General features: G+C 42.3%; 1 protein-coding gene and 3 non-coding genes across 10 annotated transcripts; all 4 read left to right on the forward strand.

The window, feature by feature from the left end:
- Positions 1 to 672: 672 nt before the first annotated feature.
- Positions 673 to 18,936, forward strand: LOC6507390 (protein rhomboid). 7 transcript variants are annotated; one of them, XM_044714492.1, is made up of 6 exons: positions 673 to 971; positions 4,107 to 4,230; positions 4,276 to 4,413; positions 15,673 to 16,123; positions 17,758 to 18,142; positions 18,193 to 18,936. In XM_044714492.1, exons 4-6 carry the CDS (start codon positions 15,878 to 15,880, stop codon positions 18,513 to 18,515), a joined length of 954 nt encoding a protein of 317 aa, XP_044570427.1. In that variant the 5' UTR covers positions 673 to 971; positions 4,107 to 4,230; positions 4,276 to 4,413; positions 15,673 to 15,877; the 3' UTR covers positions 18,516 to 18,936. The 7 variants fall into 7 exon arrangements, with proteins under 7 accessions (XP_044570427.1, XP_044570428.1, XP_044570426.1 ...); XM_044714493.1 differs by having other exon boundaries at positions 4,287 to 4,413; XM_044714491.1 differs by having other exon boundaries at positions 4,107 to 4,413.
- Positions 11,324 to 11,395, forward strand: Trnae-cuc. Its single transcript has one exon. It is a non-coding gene; the product is annotated as a tRNA-Glu (tRNA).
- On the forward strand, positions 11,597 to 11,668 carry Trnae-cuc. Its single transcript has one exon. It is a non-coding gene; the product is annotated as a tRNA-Glu (tRNA).
- Trnae-cuc lies at positions 11,897 to 11,968 on the forward strand. Its single transcript has one exon. It is a non-coding gene; the product is annotated as a tRNA-Glu (tRNA).
- Positions 18,937 to 20,987: the final 2,051 nt, after the last annotated feature.

Consider the following 20,987-nt stretch of genomic DNA (forward strand, 5'->3'; position numbering starts at 1 on the left):
ACAAGGCAAAAACAGCAGCTGAGATTGAGATTTCGAGATGAGAAGGCGATAGAAAGAGAGAGAGTGAGAGATATTAGAGCTTGTTGAATTGAAAAATAAAAAAAAGTATTTTGTCATTAATCTTTTAAACTAATTGAGAAATTAATGCCACAAAAAAAGGTAAAAGGTTTAAGGAACGTGTGCCAAGTTAATGATTATCTTGTTAATTGTCCATCGGCGGCTGCATCTGCCTTCGCCTTCGCCTCTTCCTCTGCCTCACTCGCACCTGCAGTTGCAGCTGTCTTTCTTTTTCGCCACTACCCCCCTTTCGCTCTGACTATCGCTTCCGTAGTCCTTTACCGTTTCACCAAAAGCGGCCAAACACAAAGCGGAAGGTAAAAGCGAAAAGCCACGACAAAGGAAAACTTGGCAACGCGTTCGAGCCTCGAACATGTTTGCTGCACCTGGCTGTCTGGCAGTGGGTTGGGGGGTTGGCACTAGGGGGACACTAGGGGGGTTAGTTACCTTGGCCGGCCGGCTTGTTGGCTAAAAAGGGGTAGAAACGAAATAAAATAAAAAGAGAAGAGAAGAGGGAAAAAAGGAACGAAACACATAAAACGACAAGCAACTAACACGGAGGTGAACCCCTCTTTTTTGCCTTTTGGCCCGGCCCGGAGCCGGCACTTTGCGAATCTATAAAAGTATCGGGGCGCATAAAAAACGAGCTCAGTTGTGAACGGTACTTTGTAACGGCAACCGGCGGCAAATACACGCGACTAACGGTTAACTGGGAAAATCGAGGAAACTCTTTGGATGGAAAACCATCAAAAAAAATAAAGGACTGCTGTACTGCCAAAAATTTACTACTTTGATCCCGAGGATACCAATAACTCGGCTTAGAAGACGACGAAGCTGCAGTTGAACCCAAAACGTCATCACTTTCGCCCCTCGAATGGCCTGAAAAAAGTCAGAGGATTTCTGCCTTCCTCCTGGTAACTCCTGGGCTCCTTCCCCACCAGAACTCCCTCAAAAATGTAGCCAAAAAATAAATCCGTCCCCTTGAAACTTGAAAAACTCAACTGTAAGCTGATCAGAATATATCTGAGCTCAAAGGCACTGAAAGATACTATAATTTAATCTCTTAATTTATTAAAATTTAAAGATAATTAAGTATAATAATTTAATAAATAGTTAATGATAGCTATGTGAAATTTTCAATAAGAAAACTTTACCAAAAATCATGATTTTGAAGCTCAGTGCATCGAAATCTGCATCTGTCAGTGCGGGAGCAGCTTCTGCAACAGAGTTTGTGTCTGCTTTGTATCTTTTGGATTGTAAAAACATCTGTGCTTGTCGTTCGGTATCCGTATTTGTTGACTGGGAGCGGGTGGGGTTGGGTGGGGCATCTAACTGCATTTCCTTTGCCCAGATTCCATATCCTCCTAACGCCCCAGCCAGCACACATTGCGTATACGCAACGTTAAACGATGTAGATGAGGAATATTCTATCCCGCCCCCATTACGAGTGTAAGTTAAACGCGAATTGTGTGCCAGAGCTGTCAAACAAATGGCAACCACTTTGCACCGAGTACCCCCTTCATCATGTGGGCTGCCCTGCTCTATTTTTCGATGATATCTCTTTTGTGGGATCTCGGACAAGTGCTACTTCTGGCCAACAACTTCTTGGCCAGAAACTGGCCGAGACAGTTGCTTCGTTGGGTGATTTCTTTTGTCTTTTATAAAAAAAAAAAAACAAAATGCTGAAATATACGTGAGTGCGTGTAGGCGCAGGAGTGGCCAACGATCGATGGAGAGTCTATATAAAACCTATAAAGCTGGTCTACTGCTACTGCCAAGTTCCAAAGTTTCATGTGGGTGGGACTCGAGCTCCCAGTTTGGACATTCATCTTTCCAGCACCACATACATTCATCTATCTATCCATCCAAGTTTATCTCCCAAGGGGAACGGCACCTCTGAATCCCCATTTTTGGCTCACTTTTGTTTACACTCTTGTATTTCACTCTGGGATTTATGTGTATTTACGCAGTCACTAAAGTATTTCATTCAATCGCATCGAATCGAATCGATGCCAATTCTATTCACTTTCCAACAAATTTTTCCCTTTTCACTTTGTTTGCGTTGAAAACTTTTCCTCAATCGATTCTGAATTCATTCACAGTTTCAGAATCAACTTTGAGATACATTCATAAATCATAGAGAACTCTGGAAGCCTTGAGCTTCTGTCGCTCTATAAGTTTTTGTTTTTCTTTTCTCGTCTCTGGTGGCTACTTTTTATACATAGTTTGTAAAAAAAAACTACGAAAAATTAATGCGTTTGCTTATTTTGAAAAAATCATACGCAATGCATTTTAATTTTTTCTTGAGGCCTGTGCTTATTTTTTAGTAATTGTGTCAAGTTTGCTTTTTTTCACAATTCTTAATCTTTTGTTGTGTGTCCGAGAGCTGCCACAACTATGGGTATTCAGAATCACAATTAAAAAACTCGACAAACAAAAAGAGGTGGAAAAAAGACCTAAATACCTAAATTTCTTAAAAGTGGGCTTTTATTCACGGATTTTTTCGGTTGCTTGCAGAAGAGTGGAAGATTTTTGGCGAAAAGTTTCTGTAGAATGGCTTAAGAACTCGGAATTGAATCAAAGTCAGAACAGAAATGAAGGCAAAGCTCTGTAACTTTAATTACTATTAGTATTACTATTAGTATTACTATTTCCTTTGCCATTTCCCGTCATGGCTTTAAAGCGTCATGGCCCTCACCCTCACATGTCTCATCGCAAAAGTCAACAGTTTATACCATTTAATCATTCTTAAGCTGTCTTCGGCTTCCATCCTTTGGGCCACCTCCACCTTTGACCTTCATTAGTGTCAGAGCTGCTCGCAATCGCATTAATCTACGCAGACGTTTCAAGTTGAGTTTGAGTTGGCAAGACAATGGCTCCAACAGTTTTGTATCTTGTCTTCTCGGTCAGTTGCCAAGGTGCAACTCTATCAGATTGTATCTGAAAGATACACATACAAACGCAGAAACTCACCCAATTCAGAGCTAATAAATTAGTGCACTTTAGTGCTCGAGAAATTTAATAAATTTAACAAAAGCTGCTAGATTATGCAACCATTTGAGCCACCACGCCCCCAACTCCACGGCGGCGCCTCAAAGTCTCAGGGCGACACAAACACAAAGACCTGGGCATGGACTCGAGTGGCGTGTGTTGCACAAAACCAAACTGAAAAGCGCCAAAGTCCAAAATAAAAACAACAAGAAATCTGATGGAAAAACCTTCGCGAAAGAAACCGAGCAGCGATGTGAAAAGTTGAATGCCTAACAACTTGAAACACGCTGAAAATGCGAAGTGAGCTGAGCTGAACTGAAAAATAAAAAAAAAACTGAGCTAAAAAAAAAACACACAACAAATAAATAAATAAGAAAAACAAAAGCTCAAAGATGGAGCACACAACAACAACAACAACAGCAATAACAGCAAGAACAATGACTCGGAAAATGTGGAAATGTCTTGGGAACCTTGCAAAATGGATGAAGGCGACCGATGTTGTTGCGTTTGTTGCTGCCACTGCCACACAGCCGCTGTTGCTGTTGCAGCTTGTTGTTGAATTAGATAAAAGTTTAGGAAATGTTTATGCCAAAAGTAAAACAGAGATGAATAGCTGAGGAAACGCTTTTTAGGGATATACCCTTGACGGTGAAGCTTCGGAAAAAAGGCAAGACTCCTCCCAGGATGTAAGCAAGTTTTTCTGATTGACGGCGTTTTTTACTTAAAATAAAGTAACTAGAATTAGGTTTCTGTATTAAGTTTCATGGAGAAATTTTAATATTTTTTCTTTTATTAAAAAAAAATATTATACATATTCTTTAGAATCTCAATTAAAAGAAAATTCGTAAAAGCAAAATCCTATTAAAGTTTCATACCTAAATTTAATGTAAGAATTTATATAAAAATTAAACAAAATAATTCTGAAAATGATTTATTTTCAATATATTTTATTTTCCTTCTTTTTGTAAAGAAATACCATTTTGAGGGAAAAACCTGGCAGCCATAAAAATTTCTCTCAAGAAGATTTGATTTCCTTTTTTCCGATTTTCTGCACTCAGGTGGGGGAGCGAGTTGGCTGAAAGCGAGTTGGGGAAAAAGGCCAAAGGGCCAGGTGGGCCAGTTGGAGTGGAGGAGGGTAAGGTGCTCTGGCAAATGGCAGGCGGAAATGCACCGAAAATAAATGTGGGTAAAAATGGCAAGGAAGGCATGTAGATGTATCAGTATCAGTGTGCTTGTAGTGCCACCGCTTGCGATTTCTGTTTCTATTGCAACTGCAACTGCAACTGCTGCAGAATGAATGGGAGAATGTGTCTGCACGTAAATATTTCACACCAAATACAAAGCTTGCAGCGAATTACGACAGAGGTGAGTGCTAAAAAAAAAAATAAAAATGCCTAACCAGCGCAATGTGCAAATGCAAATGGGAAATATGAATCACAGGCAGCAGCAGCCAAAGAACAAGAACAACAAACCGCCGGCCAAGGGAACTCCGCACACTCATCGCTTATCGCCGGTAATTGCCCCTCTCACCTGCTCACCTGGTCGCCCCCCCACCCCCTCTCTTACAGCCATTCATTCATCAATGCTGTTCGGCGGAGGTGGAAATTTCGTGCGCGCGACTAAAAACAAAAGAAAATAAAATAAAAGAAAAGATAGCTGAGCAGCCAGAGATAAGAAAACAAAGATTTCGCGAATCTGCGATAAACAAAAACAAAGCAAACAAATGGGGAAAAAAGCAACAAAAATGTCGAAACAAAATTGCAAACGCTCTGCACTGCAAGCCGCAAACAAACATGCAGAAAATGCATCTCAAAGATACAGGATACAGTGCAGCATAATTACATTTTTCAATAAAAAAAAACCTAAATATAAATATAAATTTTAATCTTTAATCTTTAGTTTAATTATCTTGATGGAATGTGATATCAGAATCTGAAGATACTCAATCTCAAAAATCTCAGAGCCCAATCTCAGAGCCCTGAAAGCCCACTGTAGCCCCCGAATCTTACGTGTGAAATGATACTAAACCGTCTAAACGAATTCTGTTGATATTGCAGTAGCCAGTAGCCAAAATAAGAAAAAAAAAATTAAATCAAATAGCAAGAGATGTGGCGAAAAGTGAAACGGAACCCCGCCAGGGTCGAATTCTATTAGAGACCCCCGCCAACAAGCCAATCCGAACCGCATTGAGGTGAGTCAGGCCCACGCAATGCGAACACCTGAAATCCGCAACGATAAGAAACTGTTAGGGATATGAGCAGTGGACCCAAGGGGCTCCCGGGGCTATAGGCGGTCTCCAAAACAAGTTTCAGACGAAGCGTGGGCCAAGCTGACTTTGACGTCAGCAATTGAAGTTGGGTGACAAACACGAGAGCGGAGCTATTGACACAATTTGTATAAATGGTTGAGACCAGAGACTGAGCGGTAATAGTGGCTGAAAGGGGCATTACGGATACTAGGGGTATTTCCTATTTCTAATCTGAAAGTTTCCACTCTCGGCATACCGTAAGAGTCTCATGTGATAAGTATTTGGTTTAAAAATCATAAATTAAAGTTTACTTTTTGGTGGATAGTAGGTGGGTATAGTTTCAAAATCTAAATATTAAAAGCTACAGTTTTCTTGATGAAATATACCTTTTAAAACTAAGAAAATAATAGTTGTAGGTCTCATTAGGGGGTATGCTATAATAGGTTTGGATTTCAGAGGTATTTTCTGTTTTATATCCGAAAGTAGTGAGAAATTTTAATAAAAAAAAATCGATTTAAGATTGCAATAGTTTTTGATAGAACTTGCAATAGTTTAAAGAAATATATAAATAGTTTAAAGACTATTAAAACTAATACTATTAAAACGTGGTATATGTTAGGGTACTGTTTCGAATCTAAAATTTGTATGAAATATTATATTTTGTAATTCTACCTAGTATCTAATAATTATTTTATGAAAAAGTACACTTTATGGTTGCAATCCGTTTTTCAAAATCAAAATATTAAATTGTATATTTTCTCTTTTAAATTTAAAACTAAAAACTCTGGCTGCAATCTCTTCATCTGGTATTTATAAAAGAATTAAGCCGCAAAATCGGAGAAAAACGCAAAATGCAAACGTTTACAAAGAGTTATCACAGCAATTTTGGTTATTATTGCACATTGACAGAATGTGGAAAACCAAACAAATAAACAAATGAAAATAAAAAAGAAATTGGGGAAAGCTTAAAAAACACACAACATATTAAATAGAGAAAAAAGAAAGAGTAATGCCAGTGGAAAAAATGAATAGAAAAGTTTTATGTAGCAGAGAGTGTGTGAAATGAAATATTCTGGCAATTAAACCAGCAAACAGCAGATATTGTTGGTCGCCGCATGTTTGTTTGTTTGTATCTATTTTTGCTTCTTTTGGTTTTTGTTAAATTTTAATGTTTTCAACCACAACACGAATTATGCAGATATGTAAATGCCAGCAAATACGCAAAAGATGTGTATAATTAAAATAGTTTTTGGGGCGGCCGGGCAGTACCACCCATAGATGGTGCCACCAAGTGATCAGTTCCCAGAGCATCCGACGGAACAAATATCAACAGAGTATCTGGCGGATACTGACCAACCATGGGGGGAGTGGCGGGCCAAACAAAGTGAGAGCGTTGAACAGTTAACTCAATTAACTTATAAAATGTAAACTATGCAAGAGGCAAGAGGCAACAGCAACAGCAGCTCCAGCCTCAGATCCACCAGCTCCCAGACTAGATCCATGTTGAGCGCCAACAATAAGCTCAGTGAGCTAAACGGCAACGGTGATTAACTTTTGTCCATCCAGCTCAGCGATGGCAGCGTGACTCACGAGGGCAGATAAGATAGTTCCAATAAATGACCAACCTAACTATTTACTTTCCAATCAAGGTTTTTCGGGGGAAGTTCTTATAGAGTTCTATTTCAAAGAAAATTAATATTCCAAAATTAGTCATATATGTAGTTCCCTGTAAGCCCACCTTGCTCTACACCTGTCCACCTCTATGGCCCACCTCTCACTCACTACTGCCCATGCCCATGGCTTTCCATATGTAGATGCGTGCGAAGAGATACGTGAATGTATCTACAAGCTACAAGTTACGCTTTGCAGACTCGCGTATTCAGCTAAGCGCGAATAATTACCACGCCAAGAAAAGCAGGCAGGAGGGGGATGGGGAGGGGAGGCGTGCAGGCGCCGCTTTCGTCCAAAGAAGAAGAGGCGGTCCAGGGGCGGAACAAGCCCACTGACTGCGGAGCAACAGTGTCGGTGAGGAAGCGAATGTAGATCGCCAAGGGCCGAGGGGCCGAGGGGCCGAGGGGCTGGGCGGGCAGGTCAACGATGGTGGGTCGAGGGCAGCGCCAGCGGTGCTAATGTGGTTATGAACGCCAGTTGGCGGGTCAGCGAAGCTCTCGGTCTTGCTTTTCGAGCCGGAGACGCCGCTAATCGAAATGTGATAATCGGGCGAGGCACAAAGTCCAGTTCATTGAGCCTCAAGGGGCATCAGGGGGCAGGGCAGTAAGCCGGCACAGGTGACTATACAGGTGCTGGAGGGGGGAGGGGGCCATCGGGGTGTGAACCACATTGGCACCGACTTCGCCAGCTATTGAACTCATTAATGGCACCGCTTTTACGGCCGCGATTTTCTCGCCATGTGGAAAGTCGCACGAAAAATGGATCGCGCATTTAGCGTCCAATCGATGATCGATCGATCGAGCTTGGGAAAAACGGCAGGTGAAAATGATGATGATGATGGAAATTAGTGCAAAATTCATTGGCTAATTCAGGTGGCCAAGGTAGCTTGAAGTCGCAGAACCTTAAAATAAAATGCCACTTGCAGAAACTACTTTAAATTACTGCATTCCTCATTCCGATTTTTTCCTGATTTTTTTCTGAACTTTTTCCTTCCTTTCGAGGCCATCTGTGGCCTGCCTTTATAGGTTTTTTATTTGTCTCTGGATCTCTGGATCTGTGGCTCCCAGAGTCCCAACGAGAACAAAAGGCTTGTAAGGCCATTTTCACTTTACTATTTCCATTACCGTGCGAACTCCCACTCCTCGCCCGCACCGGCTACGATGGTGACCCCTTGGAATACTTTTCCTTCGCCGTCGTCGCTGCTGTTGCTGTTTCTTATTAACATTTTCCACTGTTCACCCACTCGGTGGATCGGGGCTCCATAATTGCCTTTTGATGTTGCCTTTGGCAATGGTCATGTTTTCCTACCACCCCACCCAACCCATCTTGACCACTCCTCCTTGGCCCATGCACTGGGCCCATTTAAAACTACATTAATTGTTATGATTTACAATGAGAAAAATCATAAATTAATTATTCATGGGGCACGCAGCAAACAACTACCACTCCGAACCACGTTGAGCATTAAAATTCCGCTCCCCCTTCGGGAAAAATTCTTGCCCTGGGTCAACGTCACCATCACCATCACCATCAGAGTCAATTTCCGCAGAGCTTCCTTCCTGGGCAGGGAATCTGTATCTGGATTGGAACTGGAGCTGGAGCTGGAGCTGGGGGGTTAAAATCGGAATCGGCGGCAGATCAGCGGCAGCGGCAGGCCGTGAGCCATCAGCGTCCAATTAGCTAACGGAACTACGTGCAAATCGTTGCATCTCGTAGCAGCATCGAACGGTTCGAGTGCCGTCCAGCGAAAGATACTTTTGTATCTGGCGGTAAAAGCGGGTTAATTGATGGCTTTTGCATTAAATTGCTTCACTCGACACAATCAGCCGTAGAACAGAGAAGGAGACAGAGAAAGAGGTAGAGAAAAGAGGGAGCAATTGACCCGCTCAACGCTATTTGTATCTTTGTATCTTTTGCATGGAAGTTATTTATCACAGTGGCTCACCAGAGTTCGTGCTGCAATTTCCATAGATATTTATTAGATCGGAGTCAAGCGAATTTCTCAAGCCATAAATCAAGCTCAGCCAGTGATCTCAGATCTCAGAATGCCATCTGCTGGCCATACGTAAGAATATCTGCGTATCTACGGGATACTTAATTATCATATAAATGGAGTAAATAACTTTTACATCTTAACTCAAAGTGCTTATAAGATTCAGATAAAAAAAACATCACTTTAAAGTTTAAACTTTTAAAAATAAATATGTTTAAGTTAAAGAAGCACTTTAAACCGAGATATTTTAACGGTTAGAGGCACTCAGGAAATAGTTGATAATCTTTTAAATAAGAACCCCTAGTTTTTTGCGGTGTGCGTGGGTGGCTCATCGGATTCTCCTGCGTCTAGACTTTGTCTCGCTGGCCCCACCAAGCACTTTAATCGGCTGCGTGCTTAATTTATTGATATGTCATCGTCTGCCCAGCAACATCCACTTCCACATCCACTTCCCCGTCCGATTATAGACTCTCCTTGACAATCTTTTCAGTGGCCTCATGCCAAAGTGTTTGTCATTTCCTCCCTGGCATTCCACAAATACTTGTCTGTAGAAATTACGAAATTGGCCTGCCTGGCCCGCTTTGCACCGCCCACTTTGCTTATCGTCTGGATATATATCTGGGATTGTTCAATTTCCAAACTGAATGAAACTTTAGCCACCCCAGTTCGATCTGCTTTCGGTAGTTTGCGTGATTCACTTTTTTTTGTTTTTTTTTTTTTTGGTATTTTTGATTATATGTACAAGAAGCATTATGTTTTTGTCTGGCTGTCTTTTAGGTTTTGCTTTTCGTTTTATTATTATTCTTGTATTATTCTATATTTCCGTGTGAACTTCCGTTTTGGCCAGCCCTCTACCGTGGCTCCCTTCCGAAAAAGGCAAAAGTTTGGAACGTGTTTGAAATATTGATAGCGAAATGAGCAGAGACCAGACCACAACAACCCACACACACAGACTCGGACCTTGCACCAGCCGGTGGTGGCAGGCAACACCTACTGCACTCCCCAAGTTATTAAACACTGTAAACTATAATTTCAACAAGCCAACAAAAAGATATATCATAAAATATCATAATTCATATATAGATACAATCTTCCTACCTTATTTGTTGTAGATCCCGAATTCCTTTCAGATTTTGTATTATATTTTGTTGTTAAACTGTAAAGAATAGAAAGGAAGTTATTAAATATTTTAATATTACTTCATATGAAATAGTTATAAAATATGATAAGAATAATGGTATATTTATAATTCAATATAATATTTTATGACTTAAAACACTTATTTATAAGGTATACAAAATATAATCAAACTTTCTTCTATTTTCTAAATATTTAAAAGCCACTTTATATGATATAATATTAAAATATTATTTCCATACTGCATAGTTCTATATAATATTTTGTGGCCTAAAATAAGTTAATTAAAATCCTACTTTCTTTTATTTTCTGAATATTTAAATACCACTCTATATAACATAATTATAGCAATAGTTCTATATAATATTTTATGGCCTAAAATAACTTAATTATAGATATACTTTCTTTTTTGCCATGTAACCCTCTGGTTCTCCTCCGGTTTCTCCCCATTTTCTGTCTGTCGCTGGTCTGCCTTCTCCCCTTCCTCGCCCTCTCCGTTTTGTGGTTGCTGTTCGCTGCCGTCTGCCTCCGTCTGGTGGTGCAGTGGCCCGGGTGGTGCCCTGGCCCGGTGGTGGGGCGTGTGACCTCTCCCACCTTCCCCCGCCTGCCGAGAGTGGCCCCTTTTACGGTTGCATTAGACAATAACTGGTAATAATCGTTGAACCGTAAAATAAACATGGATACCCCGTGCACTTGTTTGGGCAGCAACAACAGCGGTCAGGTGGTTCAGGTGGCTCAGTTGGTGGTGTCTTTGTCGCTGCAGGTGATTACGTCGGTCCACTGTCCACTGTCCACTGGCTGCCCCGTCCATTGTCGTCTGCCGGACGTTAACTGATTTGTGCATTGACGCGAAGTCGTAGAAATATACGAAAAGACATAAATACTTAAGCAGGGAGAGACAGCCGCAGAAATGAATGAGGGGGTGCGGGAGGAAAACTCTTAGCCGAGGGAATGGGGAAATTTGCGGTTTTCCCGCAGATCCGATTGGCAGAATTGTAAGCAGGTGCCGATGCCAATTCAAAATCAGGTCTGATCCGTAGGAAATTTAAATTCGTCATCGGATTTCGATTTGCTGCGTAAGTGAGCTGTGATTCAGTAGCTATAAATAGCCGTCTTTAAAAATACATATCCGCGATCAACAAGAAAATATGCTAAGACATCGACCCAACATCGATCTTGTTCGGGCAGCTCTCTGAAGTTCGGAGTTGGCGCGCCACGTCTTCAAGTCCCATATTGTCTAGTGGTTAGGATATCCGGCTCTCACCCGGAAGGCCCGGGTTCGATTCCCGGTATGGGAAACTTTTTTTGCATATTTTTTTAAAGATTTATTTATATTTTAATTATATAATTTATTTATAAAAATTATTAAATTATATTTTTTTGGGCAGAAAATTAAAATTCTATGAGAAATTTTATTAAAATTCTTTCCAAAAATAAAAATTTAGAAAGGATATTTTTTTTAATCCTTTTGCAACACTGTTTGAGACGCCATTTTCAAGTCCCATATTGTCTAGTGGTTAGGATATCCGGCTCTCACCCGGAAGGCCCGGGTTCGATTCCCGGTATGGGAAACCTTTTTTATAACATTTTAAATTAATAATGAAGTTAGAAATTATGGTAAATAATGTTTATAAGATTCGGTACATTTAAATTTAAATTAAAATCCATTCAAAATATTCATTTCAGATATAGTTTTAAGGGAGATACTTAGGGTTTTTCAAAAAATAAGAATATTTTTAAAAATATATATTTATGGATCAACATTTTTGTGATCTAAATGGATGCGACATGATCACAAGTCCCATATTGTCTAGTGGTTAGGATATCCGGCTCTCACCCGGAAGGCCCGGGTTCGATTCCCGGTATGGGAAACTTTTTTGCTAGAGTTATTAGTTCCAGCTTTAATTAATCGCTATGTTGCGAGATTCTTATAGCTTTTCATTACCTTTTTGGACCACCTACAAACTGGGTAGCCAAAATTTCGTTCCGTATGCTGTTCTAAATCTCCGAAATCTCGGCCCGACATCAAGAGCAGCTTCTTTCTATTTTTCTGTTGAAATTGGGCAAACAACAACTACAACAAAAGAAACAGAAGCAAGCTCTTGTGGTTTAGGGCTTATGGTGAGCATTTTATGGCTCAGAAGCGGCTGAGGCTCCAAGGGGGTCTGGCTACGGCTACGGCTACTGGCAGTAAGGGCAAGTGTTTCACACAGTAAACACACAGTAAGTTAATGAAATTAAAACGTAAGCAGCAGACACACAAAAACGCAATAAACACAAAAGAAATTACAATTAAATTGAAAGCAAAGAGAAAGACAATTGAGTGCTGGTGCAAGTGAGAGGGAATGAGTGTGTGAGTGGTGCAGAAAGAGCCACACTCCACACTCCTCACTCCTGTGGAGTGCATTTTGACATGCAATCCAAATGGAAATGAACTTTGAAGCTCCAAAGCAGCGGCCTGCGTGGGTCGTTGTTGTTCAGTTTCTCAGCCTGAGAATTTCAAGTCGGTGGCTATCGCGATGCTCCACTTGCCCCCTTGAGATCCCCCCCTAGAAACCCCCTTTCCTGGTTGACGTATTTTCTCCAACCGACCTCCTCCATGGTACTTCTTCAGTGATGGCGTGCGCGACTTTTAATCGCATTCGTTTCAATTGTCGGAATTTTATTGTGAAACCAGCTAAGTCTTTGGGCGTCAAAGCCTGCCTGCCTTCCTAAGAGCCCCTCTTCCACTACCACCTGACTTTCCATGTACATCTTTCATAACGCTTCATTATCGTCCCTCATACATATATATACAAAATGCGAAACGAAACCTTTGGAAATAGTTTTGAAAAAAGTGAAAACCTTTCCCAGACTCGATGGCACAGTGAAAGCTTTCTTTCATAAAATTCTGAATTAGTCTATCTTCCATTGAATTTTTTAATATTTTCCAATTAGACTTTTGAATATGTGTAATAAAAAATATATTCATTTTTCTCTGTGTAAGCTCACATTACTTTCCTCTTTGATCCCATCTCCCTACATAAGAGTCGCCGCCACCCACCTGGTAAACATTTTTCAATTATAGTTTTATAATAATTTTCTCGTCATTGTTGGTAGTTCATGTTCATTTGTTGTTGCGTTTTGTTAATGTAACTTTCTTCGTTATTCTTTCACTTTTTGAACTGCTGCCGCCCACTGCTGCCTAGCCTCCTAGGTAGCACTGCCAACTTGTTTTCCATAACTTTTGCTCTCGACCCAAGGCCCGTCTTGGTAATTATATATGTATATTTTTTCATCTGCACTCTCTCACTATTTTTTTCACTTTGCACCCTGCGGCTAGAGTAATTAAATTTGTTTTGTCTTTCTTCATTTCTCCCTCAGATACTGACCATATTTATTTAGGAACTACTACTCTTTCCCAGCCATTTCCCCGCAAGAATTGCGAAATAATTTCGAATGGGTTTTGAGCCAATTTGCCTCGCCCATTGAACTGCATAAATCAATAAAGTAAAAAAAGAGTGGAAAGGTTGGAAAATATACTCACATATTTGACAAACTAAAGAAAATAATTGAAAGTACAAGGGTAGGGGGAGCAAATAATGCAAACACAAATAGTCAGCATTATGTAAATGAAATGTTAGTCCAATGCAAACAGAAAATGCGGTCGAATAGGGAAATCTAGAACAGAAGCTCAAGGGGCACTAAAGACTGGAAAAAATGCAATAAAAAATAATATAATATAGAGTGTAAGGGTCAAGGATTGTTAAAGAATTCCTTGAGGAATTTAAGAAACAAATACGAAAGTCTTACTGCAGTTAGTAACTGAATTTTTCGAAGAAACAAGTTTATTAGAGAGACTAGTTGCCCCTATTTTTCTCAGTGTCTTTGGTAACTAGTAAATATATCGCCAAGGAGGTTGCCTTGCATAATCAACTTCAACGGCGAGTTGAACTTCGATTTTTGCCTTTTGCCAAATGAGCCAAAAAGGCAGGCTGGCATACGGTGAGTGGGGGGAGGGATTGTGGCAAGTGGCAAGGAGAAAGTAAAGGAAACAGGGCCAGAGGAAGGACTGGTGGAGCCTTTCCGGCACAGAGGAAGTTCGATGTTTGTTTCAAGGATTTTGTGCGTTTCAGTGTCCTGTACACGAACACCGACCAAACAAGTTGCGTGCCAAGGACATCGGCAGAAAAAGCAGCAGGAGCAGCAGCAGTAGCAGCGGCAAAAGTTGGAGAAAAAAAAAACAGAGCGAAAGCCAACAGGAATCGATGTTTAAGGATATTAAGGATACACCTGTCGATATTTTTACAGTTTTTGGCATGCGCCTTGCCCCTCATGGTGCCCCCCATATTTTTCATTTCGATGCCATTAACCGGTTTGCCAGTTGTGTGCCAGGATCATTAAGGGGCCGACCAAGAGCAACACTTCCGTCTGCAAAACTAGTTTTTGGGTAACCGACAGAGGAGGAACAGGAACAGGAAGGTGCACTGGGTCCAAGGGGGTAGTGGCAACTGACAACACGACAGGACCTTCCACCAGTCCTGTTGTTTTGGGCCAAAGGTAATCACCATTAAAACTCATTACAACCAAACTGAACACTGAACTGAACTGAACAGAGGCGAAGGAACTAAACTGAACTGAACAAAAACCGAACAGGACACGCCAGAAAGAAACAGGACACGCCAAGGGACCACAGAAACTGGAAGCAGACCATAATAAACCAAATAAACGAACTCCAACCAAAACATGCACACTAACTAGTTAGCCCTACGTTTAAGGGCTGCTAAATTATTTTATTTTCGCATAAAAATAAAATCTAGATGCCTTAGCTTAAGAATGGTGTTCAAGTTTTAAAGTTTAATGGTATAGTTTGGCAGGAAATCTAATATAACTTTTAATGTATCAATTTGTTGATGCATTTTAATTCGCAGGCGCTTCCATAAAAGATTTGACTGGCATTATACTGGCTGGCTTCTGAGTTATGGCTTTTCGGGATGCTTTCAGGCATTGCTTCCAAATGCTTTCTCCAAATAGGAATTTCCAAATTCCGTCTTAATCTCGAGCACTTTCGGGGTTGCATTTCGGCCCTCTTTCTTTTGGGTGCTGCCGCAGCGGAAATAAATTTCTTGTGTGTGCAAAAAAAAAAAGAATAAGAAGAAATAAATTCTTGACTCTTTTATGGCCGTCTAGGGCCATTAAAAAAGAGGGGTTTCCAAAAAGAGGGTGACGGGGCGAGGTGGGCGAGTGCCTGGGGATAGACCTGAATGATGGCGCCTTTGGCGCTGTCGAAATGTCGTCGGCGACGTTGTCTGCCAAATCGAGACGCCTCGGGGAGAAATGGCGCTGCAGTTGTCGTCAGAATCATCGGAGGCAGTCGGAGAAAGAGAGACAACCTTGAGCTAATTTGGCCATAGCCGGCACTGCATAATCCCCCCAAGCACTGAGAGAAAAAACAGGGAATTTCTTCTCCAGAAAAATAAATATAAAAGGGGATAGCTTTCTTTAACTTTTCCTTTAATATGTAAAGTCCAAAAGAAATACTTCCACTCTCTAGAATATTTTTTTCAAGTGCCTTTATATCTTTGTTCCTTTCCAGGAGGCCGCAACCGGGGCCAGACAGCATTCCGAGCATCTCACCATGACAGAAGCCATCCCTGCATCCGTCTCCGCCGGCTCTTCAGCTCCTCCTGCTAAGTGGGGCACCGTCACAAGACAGACGCCCCAAAAATAGAACCCAGTGCGAAAAGTGGAGGAGCAGGGGGCGCGTTGCCAAAAAGGAATAGCAGGAGGAGGGTGAAGCTATGTGGCACGGTACCGTTTTGCAAATGCCGCCGGCTCCGTCATCATCGCAATCCGGCCTGGTGCTGGGCGTCGGCTGTGACCAGCTGATGGCAGTGCCGCCAGTCTGCTCGGGAGGTGCCTCTTCCAAAAAGCCGTCTCAGGCCGTCGATTGGGAGAAACAGCCAGAGGCGGTGGCGGTGGCTCCCTCACCCACCTCCCTCAAGTGGCTGCCGCCCTTTTTCATTGTCCTCGTTTCAATCTTGGAGGTAAGTAAGTATTCTGTCCCCAGAGCGGGCGCCAAATGTGACCGCTTTTTAATGCGATTACACTCGAGGGTTGATTGAGGGCCATAAAAACCCACATTTTTTTTTTTTTTTTTGAGGGGGCGGGTTGGACTACTGGCCTTGGGGGCTTGCGGGACTGGCTCAGGGAAAAGTTGCCATGACATCCATGCCCGTAGAGCACAACATTCTGGCCACATTCTGTTGTGGTTTAATTGTTGCCACGCTGCAGTGCAACCCTTGGGATAGCCAACATATTGGATTGGGCCGACATCTAACCCCCGATCTTTTGTGTCTGATGGCTGCCTGATAGCAATTACTTATTTTTCTGATAGCTCTTCAAGTTTTCAAGCACTTTTTATTACTTTTCCTCCTGTTGTGGTTGCTGACTTTTTGCTCAGCAATTTTCCAAGAATTATTTAAGATTTAAGAATGTAAGAGGGTCTTATAAGTTGTGGTGTGTAAGTACAATTTGATTTGATTTTATTTTCATTGTACTTGATTTGTTTGTGTCTTCTATTTGCTATTTAAGCGCTTTCGTTACTGGAATTTGAACTCGTAAAGTGGTTTATTTATTTTTATCTATCAAAATTTTAAATTTTAATTTAATTTTGTCCCTTTGTCTTAGGCTTTTCTTTAAAATCTGTAGTGAAATATGTTTTAAAGTCTAAAGACAAAATGTTCCAAATGTACCTCTTCAAAAGAGGTATTTTTTTAAGAAAGTGTTTTAATTTGAGGCTTAAAGTCAAGACTTCTATAATTAAATTGAATATTCTCCCCATGGAGCCTGACTGGCCAGTCACGTCTGGCAAGCGTTTTGTATCTCAAGCTCTAAACGATGGCCATCTCCGCCGAAGAGGGTTGTTTGTTTGGCCATAACAAAGATGCCGCATCATATTTCAGCCTCATCCCCAACGTGTAATGGAAATGGGGGGCTCACTCCGCCCCTTGCCACTCACTCACTCACTCACACACACAGACATTGAACGAGCAATTGACTTTTGAAGCAAACAAATTGCCGACAGGGCCACAAACCCACACTCACTCACACACTGGCTCTGCTGGCCCTCTTAGAGAACCCAGTCCAGTGCATTTGTAAATGGAAGTTGGCTTCCGGTTAAAGGATATTCGAGTAGACGAAGGGATACAGAGTGCGTGCGAAAAATCCAACACGTCTACGATTTGTTTTCCGCGTCTGGCTTTCTGCACACCACACAGACTGGACGCCGCCAGAGACAAAAAAAAGTGCGGGGGAAACCGGGATGTATATGGGGCGTAAAAAGGGAGAACATGGAGAAAAGGCGGAGGAATTGATGGCGACGTCTCGTCGCTGTCTGCTGGCAGTCTGCGCCGCCTTTGGGGTGGCTTTTCCCAATCCCCACACTCTCCAGCCTCCAGCCCAGTTACGACCCGAAAGCTTTCTCGGCTTTCTGTGGGTTTGATGATTTTATTACTTCCTTGCCTTCCTGGGAGTATGCGCCGGGAATGGGGATTCCCCCCAACGAGATGCTCGCTCAACTGGCTAAGAACTAGTTCCGGAGCAATAGGAAAGGATGTAATTATCCTACCTAAAGGAAGTCTTTGGGACTACTATTTAAATCTAAATTCTCTTCCCCCAGATTGCTGTTTTTGTGTGCGTCTCTGCTGATCCTCCCGAGGAGTCCCTGCTCGTCTACCGACCTGACCAGCGCCTCCAGCTGTGGCGTTTCTTCAGCTATGCCCTGCTACATGCCAGCTGGCTGCACTTGGCCTTCAATGTGCTCACCCAGCTGCTCTTCGGCCTGCCCCTGGAATCGGTGCACGGATCGATACGAACCGGAGTGATCTATATGGCCGGGGTTCTGGCTGGATCTCTGGGCACTTCGGTGGTGGATTCAGAGGTGTACTTGGTGGGGGCCAGTGGTGGGGTCTACGCTCTCCTTGCTGCCCAGTTGGCTAGTGTACTCCTCAATTTCGGACACATGCGGAACGGAGTGGTCCAGCTCATGGCTGTGATTGTGTTTGGTGAGTAGTATCACTAATTAAGGGGATAAAAGACTAACCTTCTCTTGCAGTCTTCTGCGATCTGGGCTATGCCTTGTACTCCCGGGAGCCGAAGCCCCTTGGACTGCCCCATCAGACACGCCCCTCTGTCTCCTACATCGCCCACATGACCGGGGCTCTGGCCGGGATCAGTGTGGGCCTGTTGCTGCTCCGCCAACTGGACGGGGGCCTGCGACCCCGACCCCTTCGCTGGTTGGCCCTGGGCGTTTGGTGTTTGTTTAGCACCTTTGGCATAGCCTTCAACCTGGTCAACACGGTAACAGCTCAGCTCCTAGCCGAGGAGGAGGGCCAGGTCATACGCCAGCATCTGATGCACGACCTGGGAATGGGATGATCTAGGATTCCAAAGACTGTGTCCCGCTCCAACATATCATTCTCCTAATGCTTTAGTCTAGTCACTAGCCAGTAAGTCGGACTCTCGCCCAGGACAGTGTGCTCAAAAGGGTATCAAGTATCCGTCGGATATCCTGGGATCGCTCAAAGAATCGTAGCTCATAGCTCATAAGCTCCAACAAACATGTATCTTATGCCAATGCCAAAGGAGTGTAGAGAGGAAGTTTGCTCAAAGGCCTTTCAAGAACTGAGCCTGTCTCACATCAAAGACTTAGAATCGGGTTTGGCTAGCTATCTGAGGGGCTGGGGCTTTCCCAGCTCCAAGTCCAGCTCCATCAAGTTGCCTACTTAGTTTTAATGCCAAACCAGAGCTTAAAAGACAAACTAACATATTATGTAACCAAAATAAAATAAAAGAATACTCAAGAAGATTTTTTTGTTTAAACAACTGGGTGAGTCTAAAGGTAAGCTATGCCAATTAATGGAACGCCCAAATCTTTATTGATTTTCTTTTGAAATCCGCCCGCCACAGGCCACTCTATTTGAAATCGCCACCTGAGGTAAAAACTGCATGAAAATTCATTGAAAATTCGGCAATTATGCGAAACAGCTGCAATCGGCCGAATCAGACCAACAAATTGGAGAGGCTCTGTGCAATCGGCGAAACCGTCAGAAATTAATAGCAAACAAAAACAGAAATTAGCCATCAGCTTTGGACATTGTTCTGTTTCGGCATTTCTGTTGCCCCATCGACTGCACTGCACTGGCCTCATTAGCCATGGCCAGAACTGGCTGGAAGGCGGAAAAGAGGGAGTCGTTATTTTGGTTTTGGATTTCGCTATGCCCGAAATATGAAATTGTAAACTTGTAGCGAGTGTGTTGGGGGTAATTTAATAGCTGGTAGCAACATTTGTGACCCCCAACTGCTGCCGTCAAAATAGCCACTAAAGCACCACCCAAACCGAATGCATTTTGATGAGACATTGATGGTTCAATCGAACGAACAAACAATCGACCCACCCAGCCAGTCTAGCCAATTTAGCAAACCATTTGCGATTCCGAGATCTGTGCGATTGATCTGTGATGGCAATGGCTGGAGGATCGGATCGGATCACCTGGATGCATGAAATCGTTTGGAATTCGAGTACCAGACCTGGCCAGGTCCACGCCATTGACAGTTGACAACAAATATTTGTGACATTAAATGCGGCTGCCAGACTTCATTTCTTCCATTTCTCAATGAAACAGAATCGTCCTAAGAGCTTTAACCTCTTTGATATTTTGCACTGAGAAAAATACGTTTTAATTGGAATTATAGATTATATAACTTGGAGGAATATTGGGTATCATATTCTCAAGAAACTCTAGTTTAAGAGTGAAGTTCCTCTCAACAAAAATATGACTTAGGCCAATTATTTCTAAAAGTGTTCTGTTTCCAGTTGAGTTGCAGCTTGCGACTTGCTCATTTCACTAATTTAATGAAGACCTTTTGCCGAGTGCAACCCGGGGAGCAAAAAAAAAAAAGGAGGGAAGCCCATTGTCTCAGTACCTCTCACTCGAGAAAAGACAACAACGCAGACGACGAGTCCTCCCCAGATTGATGAGCTTCGGTTGCAGGCTGCGGTTTGGACGGCTTTTAAGACTTCACAGACTCCTTTGCCCCATCCTTGAATGTATTTTGAGGGGCGACCAAGGGGCCTGCATCAATAATTTGTGTCCGCCGTTGAAAATAATTGACCAAGTTTGTCTGTTTGCGGTTGTGGCATTTAATCTACTTGCAGCTGAAGTTGCCGTTGCCGAACTGAACTGCAGCAGCTGCCATTCGGAGAAGAGGACGACAAAAAAAAAAGAAGAAGCCAAGTTCCAAGCCCCAATCTCCAATTCCTCTAGTGCTCCTTCGTCTTGGCCTGCACTTGGCGTAATTGAAATAATTTTAAGTGAAAAATCTGCATTCAAAAAATATTTCAGCACTGCAGTGCACACACAAATGTCAGCATCAGGCTGGGAATGAGGAGTCCAGGGAGGAGACAAAACACCAGGAGCAGGATGTGTTCTAAGAGGTTTTTAAATAAAAATTGAGAAGTAGGATACTCTAAGGATTTCTGTTAAATATTTTAAAGAATGTGTAATCCTTTTATCAAAGTATTTTAGTAGAGAATAAAATACATTTTTGTGGAAAAAAGTTCACCCATTTATGAGTTACCAAATTCTCGTTGCAATCAAGATGCCCGACTGGCATAAAAACTGGCATAAATTCCTTTTTTTACAGTCGCAAAAATTTACATGCGCCAATTTGGGAGGACATAAGGCCAATGAAAAATAAAAAAAAAGAGTCAACAGTTTGCAGCTCTTGGAGTCGCCTCGAACATAATCCTGGGCATTAAGGCAAATTGCCCAGCATCTGGGGAGGGAGTTCGGGTCGGATCGGATCGATCATTGGGAGTCCACCGTAATTTGCTTAATTCGACGCTCA

This window comes from Drosophila ananassae, chromosome 2R, assembly GCF_017639315.1.
Source record: "Drosophila ananassae strain 14024-0371.13 chromosome 2R, ASM1763931v2, whole genome shotgun sequence".
Lineage (NCBI taxonomy): Eukaryota > Metazoa > Arthropoda > Insecta > Diptera > Drosophilidae > Drosophila > Drosophila ananassae.